The sequence below is a fragment of the Acanthaster planci genome, linkage group LG13, assembly GCF_054643075.1.
Source record: "Acanthaster planci isolate LZ-2023a linkage group LG13, COTS_SCS, whole genome shotgun sequence".
Classification (NCBI taxonomy): Eukaryota; Metazoa; Echinodermata; class Asteroidea; order Valvatida; family Acanthasteridae; genus Acanthaster; species Acanthaster planci.
Window position 1 is genome coordinate 5890429 of NC_141789.1, and position 20002 is coordinate 5910430.

At 38.6% G+C, this 20002-nt stretch overlaps 2 protein-coding genes across 5 annotated transcripts in view; one reads left to right on the forward strand and one right to left on the reverse strand.

Annotated features, from left to right (window-relative positions):
• LOC110982447 (solute carrier family 49 member A3-like) overlaps nt 1-9214 on the forward strand; it is a 27807-nt gene extending 18593 nt beyond the window's left edge. For both annotated transcript variants that reach the window (XM_022240834.2, XM_022240835.2), the window contains 6 exons: nt 353-487; nt 1037-1153; nt 2228-2380; nt 4789-4946; nt 5976-6091; nt 7470-9214. In XM_022240834.2, coding sequence (XP_022096526.1) covers nt 353-487; nt 1037-1153; nt 2228-2380; nt 4789-4946; nt 5976-6091; nt 7470-7648 — 858 coding nt within the window. In that variant the 3' untranslated portion in view covers nt 7649-9214. The remainder of the gene's footprint in view (nt 1-352; nt 488-1036; nt 1154-2227; nt 2381-4788; nt 4947-5975; nt 6092-7469) is intronic.
• rnaseh2a (ribonuclease H2 subunit A) lies at nt 8436-19981 on the reverse strand. Of its 3 annotated transcripts, none has more exons than XM_022240837.2 (8): nt 19719-19980; nt 16561-16632; nt 15439-15565; nt 14800-14887; nt 13802-13939; nt 13155-13242; nt 11877-12000; nt 8436-9901 (listed from the first exon to the last, which is right to left on the reverse strand). In XM_022240837.2, exons 1-8 carry the CDS (start codon nt 19843-19845, stop codon nt 9763-9765), a joined length of 903 nt encoding a protein of 300 aa, XP_022096529.1. In that variant the 5' UTR covers nt 19846-19980; the 3' UTR covers nt 8436-9762. The 3 variants fall into 3 exon arrangements, with proteins under 3 accessions (XP_022096529.1, XP_087000993.1, XP_022096531.1); XM_087144867.1 differs by lacking the exon at nt 19719-19980 and adding an exon at nt 17141-18113; XM_022240839.2 differs by lacking the exon at nt 11877-12000 and having other exon boundaries at nt 19719-19981.
• Between the last annotated feature and the right edge of the window lie 21 nt (nt 19982-20002).

A 20002-nucleotide genomic window follows, 5' to 3' on the forward strand; every position in this document is an offset into this window, starting at 1 on the left:
TTGAGCGTGGTTTAAATGTGGCCAGTTATCTTTAGATCTTGAAACTTATGATTTGAATGCATCAGTTCTGTGTGATTGACCTATTCCCATGAGGACAGTTAAACTGAGAGAAGGACAGGATTTAATCCTAAATTCACAATTAATGTGAACAGCCCCTCTGTCTGAGCAGCTGTATGGCAGGACACACGCACTGAACGTATTCCAATTCACATTATGTCAGGTGCTTTGTGCTCATATTACCTTGCCTGGCCCATTAGCTGGCCCATTCTCTTAGAAGACAATACGATGTAAAAGGACATACAGACAACTTGGTATCACTTTTGCTAGAATTGAGTTTCTGTTATCTTTATAGTTATGGATCTACATCATTCCTGGTGGTGTTGCAGCTGCCATGATGACATTTGGGTTTTGTAGTAGTGTTCCTCCAACCCCACCTAGTGCCAGTGCTGCTGAGTCCAGTGAATCCTTCCTACAAGGTTTGAAAAAAGTGAGTTGTGACAGCATGAAGCATGGTTCCATGGATAGTGTAGGTTCTACTCAGTACATGTATACCCTGTATGTGTCATTATGCTATGGGGGGATGATGTTCTTTGTGGCACAGATTTTTGTCCATACTCTGAAATCTGCATCAACATTTCTTTTTGATTGTTGATTTGATTTTCTGTCACAATTTTATCAGAGAAGTTGACCTACAGTATTCTATTGACATTTCCTTGAAGGCATGTGATAGCATGTTTTCTTGTAGTACTAATCCAGGGACCAATTGATGATGCTACATGTATCAAGTGTCTTTACATTTACACTAAATTTGAAAAACTAAAAGATTGGTTTTGGGATAGCCAGCATCTTAGGGGATGGACATTCACTCCTCTCCCTTGGCCATGATAAAAAAGAAGACAAAGTAGACTTCAGACATTTCAGCCTCTCAATCAAATCTAAGAATATTGTGGTTACATGTAAGTCAATTTGGCAGGACTCAATCCTCAACCAGGGGTGCCTTCTCACCAATTGAAACCAATGATTTGTTTTCTTGCAGATACTAAACAACCGTGCCTACTTGCTGCTTCTGCTGGTGTTTGGTTCTGGGCTGGGTTTATTCAACTGTGTTAGTTCATTGGTGGAACAGATCCTGTGTTCAAGGGGCTATGATGATGTAGGTTGAGCATGATAATTGCATTGTATTCAATAGGGATGTGTAATGGAAATTATATCACACAATTTAAAATTGTGTGATACGAATTAGATTTAAGCCAAGGAGAAGAAATTTTCTGCAAGTCAACATTTCAGTTTATGTTTTTCAGTGAAAAAAATTACTTAAAGTTTATTTCTCGCCAGTTTTTCACCAATAAGAGTTTTTGGAGGAAAATAAAGTGTGAATATAAAACTTATCCAACAGCAACTTGCATCAATTAAACATACTGGTACATGTACATGTTCACATGCACCTGACCATGTACATACATTAGCTTATTTCTTAATGCACAGGCATAATATTGACAGACTGCAGTCCAGCAACAAGGGTTTGGTTATGAATGTTATACATATGTACAATTGTATATAAACAAACCTCAACCATAGCATTGCTTTCAACACAAAGGTAGTTCAGAGGATGACCATGGAGCTGTACACTAGCATCTGTTCAAATGTTATTGCATTTTCTTGTCATTTGAGCCATATTGATCAATATCGACAAGTGCCCTTTTGTCAGCCTTTTTTTTGCAAATGTATACAAATTAGCAGTGTTGTTGACTCGAGTCGCTGGCTCGGACTCGAATCGCTATTTTTAATACTTGAGACTTGACTTGGGGAAAAATGACTTGAGACTTGACTTGACTTGGGGAAAAATGACTTGAGACTTGACTTGACTTGGGGAAAAATGACTTGTTGACATTAAATTTTTTCGTAGGAAAAATCCTAACAGACACATGGACCATATGTTTACTGGATACACAACTTTCAGAAAATGGTTGAGCAAACAGTGATTAAAAATATCAACATCAAAAATAAAAGTACGACTGCAGGGCCTGCAGTAAATGTTCTCAAAATGTATTGAGATTTTCAGACACTTGAATCTACATGTAATTGTTAGCTGATCATTGTATCCTTTAGTGAGGAAGGGTGTTTCCACCTAGATTACATGTATCTGAGGAGTTGTCTTCAATAGATCCACATCAGATTTTGTGATGCTTCATCTAACAGGTCTTTTTATGTATCTGTTACTTTGCAGTCCTATTCCTCGCTGGTTGGTGCACTTATGATTGGTGGTGGAATGCTTGGAGCTATTGTAACTGGTGTATATGTGGATAAGACTAAGAAGTTTGAAACCACTGCTAAGTTGTGCTTCACTACAGCTGTATTGGGGCTCATTGCCTTCTGTACGGTAAGCTGTGTAGTTAAACAAGGGAAGGGGTGACGATACTATCTACAATCCTATGTGTGGATGGTAACAAACTACTGTTTCTACTAACCTTTAAAAAATGACACTCCTAAACTCATCCATATACATTGAAATGCAACAGGTTTTAAAGTCGGTGAGACCTTGGAACACTGGGCATTCAAAATTTGACCTTCAAATGACAGGTGTCATGGTTGTACCTTGTTGCATGTATACAGCAGGGTTTAAAGAGAAAGCATTCTAGAGGGTTAGGGGTAATACGTACAGTGTGGATGCATGATGTAACATTAGTTTTGTGTTCATTTTTGATAATGTTACTTAAGTGTCATGAAACAAAACCTTTGTACAAGTTCCTCTGTATACATAAGATGATGAGGATTCCATGCAAAACTCTTAAACAATTCTGTGTTGCCTAATTACTGTAGCTGGTTCATACTTGGCATGAAAGTTAACACAAATGTAGAAGTGTGATGTGTTAAGCACATTTCACCTCAAGTGAATTTCATGGCAATGTTCCATGACGTCAAATTCACTTTGCTGTCATGTTTACCTGCTATGAGAATGGTCTATACCACGACATGTATTATTATTATTTATTCAACATAAACTAAATGAAACAGAGCAAGAGCAAACTACAACAATAACAAAAGCTCACAAAAGGAAAAATAAAATTGGCAAAAACACAATTTGCGGGAAAAGTATGTAACGAAGGCAACTAGACAAGCACAAAAACAGCAAAGAAATGATCCAAAAAATAGTGGAACTCGGTGTATGAGGGGAGCGTATGAGGTACAGGTGTGAGAAATAAATAGACATCACAGCACCCTTTTAAAAATGTTAGATAAGACAAATAAGTACTATGCAGGTCAAGGACAACAAAAGTGAACTGGATTGCTCCCAAGCAAGTCATTCTGCACACAAAAATAACAGCAACAGACAGAGGATTAACAATCAGTCATGTGCTCACACCTGCATGTTCTGGGTAGACTGTGAATCAGGTAGGATTTAAGCACATATCTTTAAAGTGTGGGAGAAATAACAGCAGCACCCTGAATGTGTGGTGGCCAAAAGTGTCCCCAAGCCTTGGAAATTAATAGGAAAAAGAGTGAAATAATCCATATGTGTGAAGATGATGAGGGAATCAAGATGAGGATTAACGACTGCGTCGTTGCTGATGGATTCACAAGGTGAAATGCCATGTAGGACTTTGAAAACAAAACAAGACAACAAAAAGTTCTGCCCAAGAGTTAAGTGGTGCCAGTTAAAAGGCACATTGTGATGTGTACCGAACCTGTATTAGCTATGTGCTAGGTAATGACACCATTGCAAGTGCACAGCATGAGTAGCACTCATTATCAAGTACCCTCCAACATTGATGTTTACAGACATGATAACCCTTGAGGAGATTCTTGTACATGAATCCCAGTCCATAATTTGTTGACTCTGTACTTTATACATCAGGAGGTATGGATGTGGCAGTGGGCAGTCTTGAATGTAAAGACTAAACCATAATAGCTCCATGACTAAATTGACAAGCGGAATTAGAAGCCACCACTGCAGTGGCACCATGCTTGTGGACTCCGGCTTTCTCAGGATTTTTCAGGTGGATGGGGGGGGGGCAATCACCTTTTTTGGGGGGGATTTTGAAGAGGGGGAGTACTCATCAGCAGAGGACTGATAAACAAATGAAAGTGGGAGGGGCCCAGTTTTAGGTTTTTTCAAGCATATTGCTGATTTTCATCACACTCACCTTTTCTTTCCCGTTGTTTTGCGTTTTCCTTTTTAAAATTTTTTTTTGAGGGAGGGGCAACTACCCTCCTTGCCCCTCTTTCAACACCATGGATATGTGCATGTTACATGGCATTTTGACGAGTACAGTGTTTGGATTTTCTAAATTCATGTGCGCTCTAAAAGAGCATGTATTCGAGTATTTATTTTCTGTTTGGGTTATTTTTGAAGTCAAATCTCCCGGCGTTATAGGGATTATTATTCAAAGGTTGCCGCACCAGAGTTTCCAGTGTTGTATAAATACACTCAGCAGCCTGTCTCGGTGGCCGCCTATGGACACATGCACGTAACATGCAGTGTAGGCTGCCCACAAATGACACATGTACAGACTGTACCATGGGTCAGCCATTCCATCGTGAGTGTGAATTTCCTCAACTTTACAGTTGAGTTTTACGTTTCTTTTATTTAAAGCAAATTTGTTATGTTTGGTAAAAGTGTTTAAGAAATGTAGGAGCCAAGGGGATGTTCGGTATTCCTGAATGTTCGGTATAGCAGTGTTATAACGGCGTTCCACTCTATAAAGCCTTCTCAGAGTAGTCTGTAGCAACTCTCTCGTCCCTGTTGGTGTACTGATTTTACTCTACTTCTTGTTCTGTACCATACAGTTGTCATGTTTCAGAGAAGTGAGTGTTTCTATAGCAGTAGCAGGTGGAGTGTTTGGTACTGCTGGGTTTGGTGCCTACCCAGTCATCATGGAGCTTGGTGTTGAGACAACATTTCCTGTAGCTGAAGGGACAAGTACTGGCTTTCTAGTCATGGCAGGGTAAGTCTCTATCTACATGTACATTCTAGGGTGTTCTCTGCTTTGATGGGTGAAGTCAGCAAGCATTTTTCTATGTGCATATCAGTTGTCTCCGATTACTTTGCATTTTCATTCAGTACTCAAAAGTTTGGAACCATTCATCGGAAGAAAATAGAATTGGAAACTACACATGTGTAGAGCATGAAAGTGTGACGTCATTTTGACCAGGAAATGTAGTGCAAACCAACGGAGTATGTGCATGTTGGTTCTCGCTCTGGTTCTTAAGCTAATGTCTTTACTCACATAATTTTGCTCCAGACATATTCATTTTGACACTTGGTGAGGCCATATGAGAGGCGCTCAAGTTTTTTTCTGACTTGATTGATTGTTTTATAGTATAGAGGTTTTTCATGTGATGTCACTTGACCGTCAAAGGCAGTTCAAGAAATGTTCCAAGTGTGCATCGGCGTGTGCATTTTCGAATCTGCATCTTTCATTTGTCAATCACATGTACAACAGAATGCGAAGAAACTTTGAAGGTGCACACATTTCCGTGTACATCTGTGTATATTGAACACTGACCATCAAAAATCACAACTGAAAAACCTTCAACATTCTCCTTACACGAAGGAAATTTTGGCCTCAATCTTGTATTCATTGTTTTCATTCCTCATAATACAAGGTTCCTGTTCCAAGAAAGTGATTTAAAAAGTCTGAAGGAACTCGTATTCAGGAGGTCCATATGTAGAGAATTGGCTGGAACACGTTTAAATGTCCTCTTTGTTTCAACATACGGAATCCCAGCATTTGGACGTCATCTAGCATGGAGTTGTCAATTCTGTTGTGTTTTTCTGCATGACTGAAAATACATCAAATACTTTTGGTTAATTGATAGCTTGCCTACATGGGGCTGGATAGCTTAGAGGCTAGAGCACTTGCAATGTTCTGTTGAACTCTTCAACAAGGTTTCAACGTTTACACAATACATGTTCTGGATATTCCTATTTATTGTTGGGTTGATATGTATGCATTTCGGAATGCTTGTTGCAGACAAGTTCAAGGCATCATTGGAATTGTGCTAAGCAACCATTTGGGAAGGAATCTATCCCCTGTTCAGCAAGACTTTTCCCAGTGTAAGGGATCAGTAACAGCTCAAGATTTAACCAGTAAGTTTCATGTGATAATTTCCAGGTATATGAGAAAAGGGTGTAGTCTGTGTTTTTTGGTTTATTACTTTGTCACTATCGCATTTCTTAATATTCAGCAAAGTGTAAAGCTTTTGTATGTATACACGTGTTAAAATATATAACTTGTATATTTGCGAGCAAAACATACTTCTTCAAAGACATAAGGAAAGTATATGTACCATTACATAACAACCACTCATACACACTCGCAGATCAATATTAACTGGTCTATTCATTATCAATCCTGTGCTTGTCTTTGCTGCTGTTGAATAGACATGCATATGTGATGGTCAATGTACAAATCAAATATGCAGTTCAAAACTGTTTGTCTGCAACAGCTTTAACCACTTGCTGCCGGCTGGATTTTTCTTGAGCTAGACAAGATGCCGGGTTTTTCGTTTTCAAAATTCTTCAAAAATTCATCATTTTATTTAATGGCCATTTGTACCCACATGGAGGACTCTTTGGGTACTACTCTAAAGCTGACAGGTAATCTTCATTAACTCCTGAATATTTCAGCCAGGCCTGCAGCCTTGGAAAAAGAGCCCAGACAGTGCGGTGTTACGTAAGATTTTTTCGTTCTCGAACCTGGCTCAGTGCACTGCTGACCTCTTTTCAATAGGGGCCAGATCAGCATGCAGCAGTGCTGTGTGGCTCATCCTGCTGTGGTGGAGAGCTTTTGTCCCCGGTGGTAATCCGCTCGCTCTAAATGCCTCAAACCGTGGTATACTGTTTAAAAACAAGGCTGGATTATCTCCACTATTGAGAGCGAAAAAATGTTGGTAATACCCAGTAGCTCAGTCTTTTGTGCTGAGCATGGCCTTTTGTTATAAGGCCCAACCCTTTTGTCCCGGTTCCGGGCTCCCCAGCTCTGCATATAAAGCCTATGTACTCGAAAACGAGTCGCCCGGCAGGAAGTGGTTAATCCTTACTTTGAATGGGCTAATATGAAGCTATCTTGGAACTGTAGCTCAGGTGAAGTAAGCAAGCTCAAGCATAGTTACACAAGACAAGGTGGCAGCGCACAGACAAGGCAGCATCTCGCAGACAAGGCGGCAGCACGCAGACAAGGCGGCAGCGCGCAGTTAAGGCGGCAGCGCGCAGACAAGGCGGCAGCGCGCAGACAAAGCGGCAGCGCACAGACAAGGCGGCAGCGCAGTCTTGTAAGGTCAAGATTTAATTAGTGGATTCAGAAACATATTTATGTTTTTGTTTTGGAACAACTTATCAAAGGAAACTTGGTTTTTCTGAATAAATTTTTAAAATAAATTTGATTAAATACAGGAACAGTTTTTCACAGTATGGCAGTATTTCCACTGGTTTTAACTAACCTAGTTGCATTTTTCTCTTCCCTCAGTCCCTCTGCTCATTTATGCTGGCTATGGAGCCTTCAATGCCTGTATCTTCTTGCTGTTCTTCAGAACGGAGTACCGAAGGCTGAAAGCAGAGGAGCGCCATGCTGCAGACAGCATATTAAACTTCAGTTCTCATTCACATGGAACCCCAGTATCTAGTCAAGGCAACTTAACCACATGATAGAGTACCATTCAGCTCACTCCTAGATTGTTCATTCCAAACCTCAGCTTTCTCTGCACCTTGGCTGTCATTTTTTGGTAGAATTACTACAAAACATCTGTCCTATAACCCAATTCATGTTTGTGAAGCAGAATACTTGCCATGTCTCCAGAACCAGGAGGCGTGAAACAAATTTACGGTAGTTGAAGCCGAGGTTCAGAGAGCCAGAAATGATGCCAGCTTGTAACCTTAAGGGTCCTGGACTTCCAATGTTTTCCATTTCTGTAACTGAGACTGACAATTCACATACGCCAATGTACAGGTTATGATTCTGTGCAGATGGACATGCACTGTTGGTGCACTTTGAAAGTTTGATTAAGGTGCTGCCTGTATAATGATTGAGCGTTTTTGTCTTACATGTTATAAAATGCATTGAGTGTGCTTCTGTGCCTATCAAATGGACATTTCAAGAAACTGTAAAAAAATCCCTAATTACAAAATGAATCCAAAGAAGCAGTAAAACCGGTTATATTTGCATGCTTGTGGATTATTTCTGAACTGTAGTGAGCTTAACCGATCCTACAAGAAAACTAAATACATGTAGATTTGAAATGTTCCAATTGTTTTATCTTTAAAAGACTCCAGTATTGAACATGAGGTATTCCTGTGTTAAGTCTTTTATATAAAATGCGATCAAAATGAGAGCTGAAAAAAGCAAAGTTCCAGTGATATCCCACAGGTAAAAAGTACTGTGCTGGATAGGCCTCTGTATTTATGTGATGAACAATTGATTTACTAAAGAGAAATCTTTCATGTATCACTCTAGGCATTTTATTTTACATTTTTGATAAGAGGTTTACCTTGATGTCAATCTTTATTGCAAACATATTTTACAAACGGTACATACTTCTAAAAGCTTTTTGTGACAGTAAAAAGTAGTGCTTTTGATATCCTACACAAGTGATCTATTCATTATGTCTCGGCACTTGAAGAGTGATTAAAATTGTCTTTGGTCGTTGATCAAAACCCATGTTACATGTCCATTAGAAAACGCTGTCTTTGGGGAAAACCTCTTTCTGCAGAGTGCATTAACACTTTGTTGGAAACCATTTTGTGGAACTTTATGTACCCTCCCTCTCAGTTGTTGCCTATGTGAACATACTTCTGCCCCCCCCCTTGATTGGAACAGTCATTTCCAACCATAAATCTGACCATGGTTCATCTGATTTTCTTTTTTAGTAATTTTATACATGTTCTTTTGGACAAAATGAACAGAAGTATTTTTGGATACAAAAGTATGGGGGCAGCTTGTGTTTAACCTAAGTACAAATGGGACAAATATGATTCCTGTTCATCTAAAGTACCAGTAGATGTACATCTGAAGAAAGTACAGTAAATATGCAATGTATAAATTCATTATTTGTTGCTTCTAAACATATTTTGTATAAAAAAAATCCTGGTTATCGTTGATATTTTGAAACTACTTCATTTTGTAATTAAATTTGTCTTTGAACAAATTTCCGATGTTAATCATATGTAAAACTGAAGATGAATATAAAGTTTGTGAAAATGGAGGACCAATGTAAACATTCACCATTTGGTCTTATTTATTCTCTTTATACCAGTAAGTGCATGAAAAGTTAAATTCTCCACTGGCAATGTGTGACAGAGAAAGAGGCATGTGATTCCAGTTAGGACAGGTATTGTGCAAGTGTACGGGAACGGGGTTCCAGCATTGCCAAATATTAAAAATCGTCACTCTATCCCAAGCAACATATGACAGCAGAATGTATTTTACACAGCACAAAAACGTGCATTGAGCAAAAACTTTGACTATTATTTGAACTTTGTCAGCTACAACTCGGTACATGTACACTGAACTATTGTACAGCAAGTAGCACACAGGGATTCCATGGGCTATGTCAAGTTAGGTAATTTCATTGCATGTATAAATGTAGGGGCACACTGCCTGTTGTGAAATATGCAAGAAAACAACCCTAAAACCCCAGAGCTCAAATTGTAGTACATGTAGTTTGATGTAGTTCAGACAGGCAGGTATCTCAAATCATTTTTTGAGAATCTTTTCTATCCAGCTAAAACTTTTGGAAGTGACTTGGTGTTGCAACTAGCTTTCGTCAAAATGATTCAACTCGTTTGAGATGCCTCTCCTCAAAGAATGCATGTTGCTTGTCTCTAGGGTCAGCATTCTTTGGGGCAAAGAAGGAGAACAAAGAAGCTGTCCCCTTAGAGCTTTCATCTTCATCCTCATCTTCCCTGCCAGAAAAAAACACACAGGAAAATGAAAACACAAAGGTCCGTGTACAGAGAAGTGATGAGCCTACCTACTATGATTTCGAACATGAAATATAGTGACTGTTGAAGGTAAGCACAGATACATGTACTTCTGGGCCAGTCATGAATAAACACAGTTATGCCTCTCTTTTGGATACTGTACATGTATTTTCATTGGCCCAGAATGATCATGTGATTGGGCAAAGACAATGCATATCACCCTCATCTTTGTGCAAATCGAATCATGATATCATAGACTAGACCTCGCCCCACAGTCAAAACCCTAATGCAGTGACTGCTATTCACCAGAATTTTCAAAGTGACACCTGTGCTAATTTCACTTATAAACAGTAGACTCTCGTAAGAGCAGTGAACTGGCATATGATACAATCAGGTGTAGGGAAACTGCAATTTTTTTTGACAGTTACTTTATTTCTTTTATACTGTAAGTTCCTTTACATTATGTCTGCTGAGCACCCATGCAAAAAGGCCGGAAATATGTCCGCTGAGCTCATTAATAAAAGTTATACACTCGAATATTCTATATTAGAGAGTCCTGAGAGCCATGAAATTGAGGAATTGGAGAAATATGGCACTGAACCTCTGGCCTGGACTTGGGGCTTCCAATTCTGAGCAATTTGGGTACAATCGGGTCCAAAAGTGGCACTATTTGGCCGTTTTGCAGAGGGATGGTTTTTCAAAATGGCAATTTTTCTGGGCAGGGACATTTTCTTCATTTTAGGGGTGGTCTGCTTCTGGTGAAAATTTCTCAAAAATAAATTGGTCAACCAAAAAAAAAATCAAAAGGAAAATGGAAGGGGACATGTCGATCATCGTTTTACTGTGCAGCCTGGACACCTGTGTGAGTTGTGAGTATTTTTAAAATAATTGTGAAGTATGGGGATTTATCACTGCCGTCTATGGGAATTTATTTGTTGTGGTGCACCCTTAAAGACTTGCAGATTCTCCTCCAGAAATGGCTTTTATGGTGTAAAGATACTGCTGTTGAGCAAGACACAAACAACAAATGCAGATAAACTGACATGGCGATTCACCAAGTCTGTGCACATTGCATAAGTTTCTCTGTAGGAGTGGATCAAGACATCAATTCGATTAAATTTGAGACACTTCATGGAAGGAAGTAGTGCTAAGGATTCAAGACAGAGACCTGCTGTGATGTGGGATATAATGTTTTAAAAACCCTCAGGGACATCATAGCACCCTCAGCACACTAAAGTGCTGAGTCCCTCGGGTGTTATAACACATAATATCCCACATTACAGCAGTCAATAATTGTTAAATATTCATGTCGATGGTCACATTTCACTTTCCCCATATCATAATGGGATCTCTCTTTGACCTCAAACCACTAGGACAGTGCAATGACAACCACATTAACATTTCCATGCCACTGGATAATTTGAACAAATGCCTCTCAGACTTGTCATCATATTAAATTAAATTTATTTCCACAAATTTTCTGTCCATTTCTGACACAAGGACAATGTCTCAATGCACCCCACTGTTCTTTGCTCCATGCACTGATGTACTGAATAGTAAACAAAAAACTCAGGCTGTGCACGAAGCTGGCCAGTTGAAAACATCTGTTTACTGTTCATTACTGGACTCTTGTGAATATGACGGTTTACAATGAAATAAAATAAACAACAGCCTACCAGGTCCACCAAATTTCCCTCTAATGTGCGAGAGAAAACATGTAGACTGATAATAACGGCATATGTCACAAGAATCTTTACGTGCACAGAAGTCTGTCTTCATACAGATAAGGGAGTATGGTCTCTATACCAAGTGAAACATGCCATCTGAAAATACATGTATATAGTGACAGTCTAGGTCAGCTTACACAATGATGTGAATTTTGAGATATTTCCAAAATATGAAACTGTTCCATAGATGTAGACTGCTTCCATATGCATGTACATGTACATGGGCTTACCAGTGCACGAGGTAGGCACCGTTTTCCAGTAGTGTACTTGTTGTGGACCAACTGAATCTTACAAACTGGGGATAGCCAAAGACTTTGTCCAAGTTGTCTGCCAGCCACTGTTTGGTTGCTGGGTCTGATGGCAAACATTACAAAGGGAATAAATATAACACCTCAACTACTGATCCTATATTTTGATTGGCTGAGAGCTAGTCATATTTGTTACTTTTATTTTGCCGTATTGAGCCAAAAGTACTATTCCTCCAGCAAACAAAGTACCACAGTAACAAAAGAACCATACACATACCGTATGCATAACAGGTATTGTGTGCAAATGTATAGTATGCGTGTTGCATGTATTCCCCAAAGCGCTAGCACTACGGAGGTGAGTTGAGTTCAAACATTTTGTAAAGAGGTAGCGGGAAAAGTGTGACTGAATTTGCAACAGATATTCATACAAAAGCACATATTTCAATTAAAGTAATCTGTTATCAATAAAATCAACCCAACTGTAGGAGAGGTGCTCTATAACAAGCACTAACTGCTTCTAGTTGTGTCGCGAAACTATCCTCCTGAGGTGATTAACCTTATATTTCTCCAGAGGTGAATAGTTTGAAGCACTGAAGTGACTGTGGGAAAACGTAAGTTGATGAATCTACTACACAGCAAGTTAGAGTGAGGGATTAGAAAAGGCTGATCAACTGAGCATAAGACACCTGCATAAGCATGGAACTATCAAAAAATGACAGTGGAAGTACCAGATATTTTCAAACACTCACACTTTCAAAAAATCCAAAATTTGACTGATCATTCAACTTTGAAAACACTGCAATAATTGTAGGTTCCAAGCAAGACCTGATGAAGGTCAGTACACTCCAGAAGTGACACACAATTTTTATCCGTGGTTGTGGGAAGTACACATGGGTTAAAAAAGATGTGGGACCAAACAATGCCATGGGGATAAATTTTTGCCCCTACAACTGAGTCTCGACTTTTTTCAAGGAAATTGTCGCCTCAATATGGCAACTGCCTGGCTACTAGTTCTGTCATGCTACAATCAAGCTGCAAGTGTTCCTGATACAGTGTGATTGACTGTATGCTAAACTGTACGCTAGATGTGTGCCAAGAACAGAAAAATCTCTTTGTATGATGGATAAAAACACTGAAGTGCCTTCACTCCACGTTACAAGGACATGTCAATTCAACAGTGTTGCTACATGTACATGTACACTGTGTAAGCACTCAACAAATACAAATGTACACATGTAAGCAAAACAATAAAGGAATCACCTGATGGATATCCACTTCCGTAATCACCTGTCACAATATCATCACCCTCAAGGAATGCCCACGTTTTCAAGACTTGATCACGAACAACCTAGTCACAAAATACAGGGTTAATGATCAAGAAATCTCACACAGAGTTTGCGAGAACAATGGGCTTGGAAAAATTGTTCTGTATCAAGAGACGAAAAAAAAATCAACAGGTGAAAACAAGGCACTGAATGTGTACATCCATATTAGTGTAAAATAGTTGAGTTTTTGCCTTTTTCGTAAAACAGTACTGATGTTAGTTTACCAATCCTCCACAGAACCCACACTTCAAACCCTTTGACTAATGCTTCTAATTCTATTCAACTGTACTGCGGAGTAATTGATTTTCTTTGAGCAAACTGTGCACATCACAGTGATCTGCACGAGGACCTCTTTCCAAAATGTGCTATCAAAGGGAAACACAGAGGGTATGTACTGCAGAGGGTACATGTATGTATGTTGGTCCAGAATGTGGACACAATGGACAATCAACAAACACATGTACATTTGAATTTAAGGGGGGGAAATATTCTGTATTTAGCTGATTCAATGACTGCGTGATTGTTATCAGTGATTTGAAACAACTGGGTGTACAGTAATATTCCTCCACACTTGTTACCTACTTTAGCACATATACTGGCAGCGCTGACAATGGGAAACTTAGCATCAGCCTTTGGGGTGACAGTAATGTCCAGATCAGGAAATAGTCCCTGTAGCTTCTCTTGATACTTGCCAGCATCACCTACTGTGTCAACATACACCTATACCACAAGAACAAATAAATGCTACAGTATGTAAATGTCACACATGCAAAACTATTGACACCTTCATCATCTCTTTCAGGTTTACCAGTAGAAAACCCCCTGCCCCAAATAAGTGAAAGTTACACACCGCATTTTGGTGTACTGTGACATTGAATTCTATAAGAGTTCGTTTCAGTTTGCCATTATGCAGCAGGGGTATGTGTGATTTCATAATCAACAGAAATATGTAAACTCACTTGAAACAAGTGCTGAATTCATCATCTAAATGTGCAGACCTATATATTCCAGTTCCTATACTGATTTATATTTCTGAGAAAAATATATCCAAACATAACCATGTATGTACAACTAAAATTAATTATTTATGTTTATCAAATGTTAGGTTCTTACCTCATGATAACTGCATTTTCAATTAACAATTTTCCACTCCAAATTAATCCAATAAAGAAAACTTGACAAAGATTGATGAATGATGAATTAAAGAACTGTTCACCTTGTTTAAAGCTTTAAAGTTTCAAGCCTTATAATTTGAAGAAGGACTAGTTCAAAACAAACTCAAGTTGAGAAATGAAATTTAAGGACATATCAGAGACTTCAATGCTGTGTCCATTAGAAGGCTGAGTACAGGTAAATGTATGCTGCCCTGTGCAGGAGGTAAACGTTCACAGAAAAGGTAGACTATGTCAGCCCCAGGTGGTTTAACAATTCAAACATGAGATTGCCCTCCAAGCAGTAGAGTAGTTGGATTGTACAACTAGCACCTTATTCCACTTGGGTTTTGAAGTACTTGGGCCTATATGTAAATCTACTGATATGACAGACAGAACAATCAACATAACTCCCAATTCTATCCAAACCTCTTTGATGTTTGCTCCTTGCGATATAGCCAGTCTCAGCAATCCAATAGCAGAGTCCATGGAGATCGCATTCAAGCTGTACTTTGTTCTAATGAAATCAAAACAACAAAACTGTCACATAAATAAAAATGTACACCTAACCAGAGAAATGATAAATCAAAGTGTTTTTATGTTCATCACAAGGCCACATCAACAACATTCACAAATAACATCATGAATATAATAAAGAAAGGATTTTGTTCCAATTCATTTGAATAGCTTATGACTCAAATTCAGACAAGAGATCTTGTGTTTGCTTTCTGAAGATCTTTAAAAATCTTGTTGTGGTCTTAAGGGATCTTGAATATAAAATTCTGACAAATATTTAAAGTACATGTATACTCTGATAAATATTTCAACTAAACTCAAGTCCCGGATAAATGAGTGATTCAATTTCATAAACCTACATGTGTCCTTCACAGCATACACAGTACAGGTCTGATAAATATGCAAAAGGCATTTGGTAATCGTGCATACATCTTTATTTCTAATGTCAAATTATTTCCTTTTCAGTTGCAGTTGCTCTAGTGTTTAGAACTAATACATTCTTAATCTTTGAAGCCTAAGGAATAGTCACATCTTCATCTGTACAGTACATACCGTCTTAACATTGTTGTTGATATATAATTGGGGGAGAGAATTTCTACTTCAAATCCTAAGAAGTCGTTTGCTTCTTTGATCTTAGAGAAAAGATCATCTCTTTGCTCCTCTGACAATGTTTTGGAATCTGCAAAAGCAATCATTATTGATCAGCATCAGTTATATACAAGTTACATGTCACTTGTGGAACAATGATTGAACTTGGCTTTACAGGCATTATTGTGTATCACCAGTGTAGGATACCTATCACCCAGAAGTCACTGCTTTCTGGAAGTGACGGTACATGAGAGAAGTAATTCAACATACGTATAATCCCTAATTCTACTGTTCCTGAAGGATTAAATATGTCATGGCTCAAAGGTGGATTGGATTGGATGCAGTACAGTGGAAGTTTATTCCTGTTCATGACTGGATGCCAAAGTGGTGAATGCTTGCAATGCCATATCAGAAAGGATAAATTATGTAAAAAAAAATCACCTAGGTGGCAATTACCTTAGGAGTTTTCATATACAATATATCGGCAAGATTTGAAGCTTTGCAACCACAAGGCTCGTGGTTGCACCATTTAAGGGACTCACTTCTGAGGATGACCAGATCATCCTAGTCAAAACGTCAAGTTCCTACTTAACAAGGTTCTTTTCAGAACCACACTTCTTCCAAGAGAGATCATTCCTTCGGTGCATCCAGAAGCCTCATACAATAAAACACATCTGTACAAACGTTTTTGTAAACATTTTTAGTCTTACTTTTCTGTCAATGAATGCAGATAGAAAATGAAACAAAACTTACTAAGAAATTATACAGATTCACCTCTTCGTGTATTTTTAGCAATTTAAGTCTATTTTATTCACTTCAGGTCAAAATTTAGTGCTAAACTTCCAAATTCTACCAAAATCTGACACCTTATCCAATTTAACTCTGGTACACACAGAACTGTTACAGCACTCTTTCCATGGGCCTTCATGTACACTGTATTTCCAAATTTTGTTGAATAAAATGTGTGAGAAAGTATTGGCATGATTGGTGTTGGATTCAGAAAGATTTGGGATGGTTATTTTAAGTAACCTTACACATGTAAAGGTTTGGTTAATATTGCACTAGACACATGAACAAGGACAGTACCTGCAAAGCCAAGTTGTTCAAGTCTCTCCTTACAGGACAATGGACAGAAGCTGACTCCATACACCATGGGACCTGCATACACATTAAACAAATTATCCACACATCAATATATGTCAATCGATGTCCATTCAACAAAATTTTTCACCTGTCCCTTTCAGACTGCAATGATATTCACATGTAGTGTACTGATTTGCAAGCGTTATCGGTTATTCCTATTTATGATTTATAAAGGTATCATGCCCAATTTGCCCGTGCTTTCAAGTGTTAGAAGATGTGCGCTTCCAGAGAGAAGGGGTTTCCATTGTTTTGTGGGTGTTTTACAGGTATGTACAATTGTACATGGTTTGAGTCCAAGGATACTGCAGGAGCATTGACCTTCGACCATTTGTTACATGTAAATACATATAAATTACACTGGACAGCAAAAGAAACTTGCTACTTCTGTCTAAGGCCACACATAAAAATTCACCCCATAGAAATAAAAAATTTTTGTACACAGAAATGCTAGAATACCCCTGGGAAGAATTCCATATACAAAGTTCACTGTAATATCGCGTAATTACTACAAAAGTATCCTTACTTTGATCGCTGAATGAAGACGATTCCAATAGGCATTGAAGAGCTGAACATCATAGGACAGAAATGTGGAGTTTTGGGCACACTTTTGGAGTTACACATGGAGCAGGTTTACATCGACAGGCGGCCATCTTTGCTTCTGAAGAACATGGCGAATGCGCACGACGTGTGCGCATGAACCGAATCATATCCGGAAAGAACCATTATGTAACAGGGGTTGGGCTGCCACAAGCATTGAGGTAATTTTATGCATGAATCCGCAACACGAGGAGTGCAGAGGGCCGTCATCTGTCTGGATGGATCTACACAGTTCACGAAATGCCACGCAATGTGCCCTAGTGTACATGTACAATTTTTACTTGGGGGAAAATAGTGCGTGTTTTGCGACAATTTTTAAGTTGGAGGATTTGGTTAGAAGGAAAAAATGGGCCCAATTTCTTTTACAGACAGTTTGTAAGTTGGATAATTTGTTTAGAAGGAAAAAATGGGCCCGATTTCTTTTACAGACAGTTTGTAAGTTGGACAATTTGTTTAGAAGGAAAAAATGGGCCCAATTTCTTTTACAGACAGTTTGTAAGTTGGACAATTTGTTTAGAAGGAAAAAAGCGGCAAATTTCTTTTAGAGAGTGCTTGTCAGTTGGAGGAGTTTTTTTCTATATTTATACAGAGGGAAGGGGAAAAGGGAGCTGAAACCTGTCTTTAGATTATTGTGTGGCTATCTGCGCTCGAAAATGTGAGGGGAGGCTTGTACAGGAGAAGAACATCCTTAAGGATTTGATTGAAGTGGTCTACTCCTGCATGTCGGCAGCGCCACATGTATTCGGCTCACATCATACAGTCAATTGTGCTCAGACATGTACCTTACCTAGTTGATTTCCTTTGGCACAACCTACTTATATTAACAACGGATAGCCACATTTATTTATATTTAAATATTCTAATTTATACAAATATTTGTGAATAATTACATATTTAGTTTCATAAATATTTAATTTTTAAATATTCATCTTGACCTTATCGTGACCTCTCCTTAATTCAACCGTAACTTTATATGGAACATATCGACTTCCTCCGGCAACAAGCGCTTGTGTGGCGTGGTCAGACTGCTGTATTTCTATACCTAACAGTTCTCTTCATTGCAGGTTCGATTCCCCTTTACAACAATTTGGATTAAATGTATTAAATGTGTAAACTAACTGTAATAATCCTTGTACTAATGACAGGAAAACTGTGGAGAAATAAAAGGACGGGATAGTGAAGGAAAAAGGAAACGGTAGAGGATATAGTAGGGGAAAAAAAGATTGGCAAAAGGACTCACTTTTTTGCCGTTTTATTGCGTGGGGCCCCTTCTTTTTAAACTTGTCCCCCTAAGTTACTGAACCCCCTTTCACATCTCTATCCCCCAAAAATAAATGTCGCCCCTTTTTAAATCTGTCCTGGAGCAAAAATTTCTCCTAAAAAGTGAACTTCGTATATGGAATTCTTTCCATACCCCTTACTAAGTACATGCCCAAAAGTAAGTGATTATCTTTATAACAAAGAAGAAACTGACAAGCACAGCAACTTGGTTACTGAATCAAAAGTCACAGAAAGTAACAGAATGAGCCTTAAGTTTACGCAGAAATCAATGTCACAGGACGAAATAAAGAAGTCATAATCATTACTTTTCAATAATGTGTATGTCAGTAAGGATGGCATCCCTATAATGAAACCACTCATGCACGTCATTTTGACAAAACAGGTATTCACTTTGTCATTGGTTATTTAAAATGTTGTCCATTCATGGGTCATTTTTGCTTGGTGGAGAGTGCTTTTGTGTGTGACTTTTGATTCAGTAACCAAGTTGCTGTGCATGTCAATTTCTTCTTTGTTAAATCTTAAGTCAAATTACATTGTAAACTCAATATGGCCGGGTGCGCTGGGACACCCGACAGAAAATTCACCTCCCAAATTCGGACACCGAAGGAGGGCGCTGTTCATTTGGGAACTCATTTTCTTAAAATAGGAAGTTCAATAAAATATGTCTCTTTCAGCTCCTCTATTTAATTTCCAATTTTAAACTTTTTGAAATTTCACATGAAACAAACATTTTTTAATTCATTGAAATAAGGCATGAATAAGAACAAAGATTTTATGAAAATAACAAAGGTTTACGCATCTCACACTTGACACAATTCATCTAAGGCACTTCATCTATGATATATACAATGTGACTTTGGCACATGCTGGGCACATGCAAACTGGACCTCTGTGCTGTAGTTGGGCCGGCCCAACTATAGCGCTCTAAGGCTAGTTGTGACAGACCCAACTAGAGTTGGGACTAGTTTACTCTTTAGCCTATGGGGAAAAAATGTTGCATCCTGACTCCACTTTTCTCATCATATGTCATCTCAATAAAAGTCAGTCATTACAGAAATGTTGGAAAGACACCAATTCTGGACTGAGAAACATTTACCGATGTTGTTGGGAAATAGAAAATTCTCTTCACTCCCCATAGATTTTGTACGCAACTGCTGAAGTGGAGTCAGGATGCAACATTTTTTCCGCCTATGGCTTGGGAGAGGGGGAACACTTGCACTTACCAAGAACGGGCCCTCTTCCCGCCTCGTCAATGCCCAAGCAACACGGTTCATCCTTACAAACTTGTGGGATAATTGATTTCAAAATAGCATTCTTACTATTATCTTTCGTGAAATCCGACAAATCCATTTTAATACAGGCTTACATGTATGTACATGTAGGCCTAGTTCACAACATCGCTACAGAACGTCATGCAAAGAGTGCTCAATTATCGCGGTCATATTCTGCATCACAAAGTACACGCGTCTGTACTTGTACATGTACAGTATTGTTCCTTGATTAGACT

Bases quoted from the DNA above. Each gene is read 5' to 3' on its own strand.
- rnaseh2a (XM_022240837.2), bottom strand. From the start codon at position 19,845: ATGGATTTGTCGGATTTCACGAAAGATAATAGTAAGAATGCTATTTTG. The intron at 14,888-15,438 runs GTATGTACTGTA...TGATTTCATTAG, and splicing joins TCAACAACAATGTTAAGACG to AACAAAGTACAGCTTGAATG. The intron at 12,001-13,154 runs GTGATTCCTTTA...GTTTGCCATCAG, and splicing joins CGGAAGTGGATATCCATCAG to ACCCAGCAACCAAACAGTGG.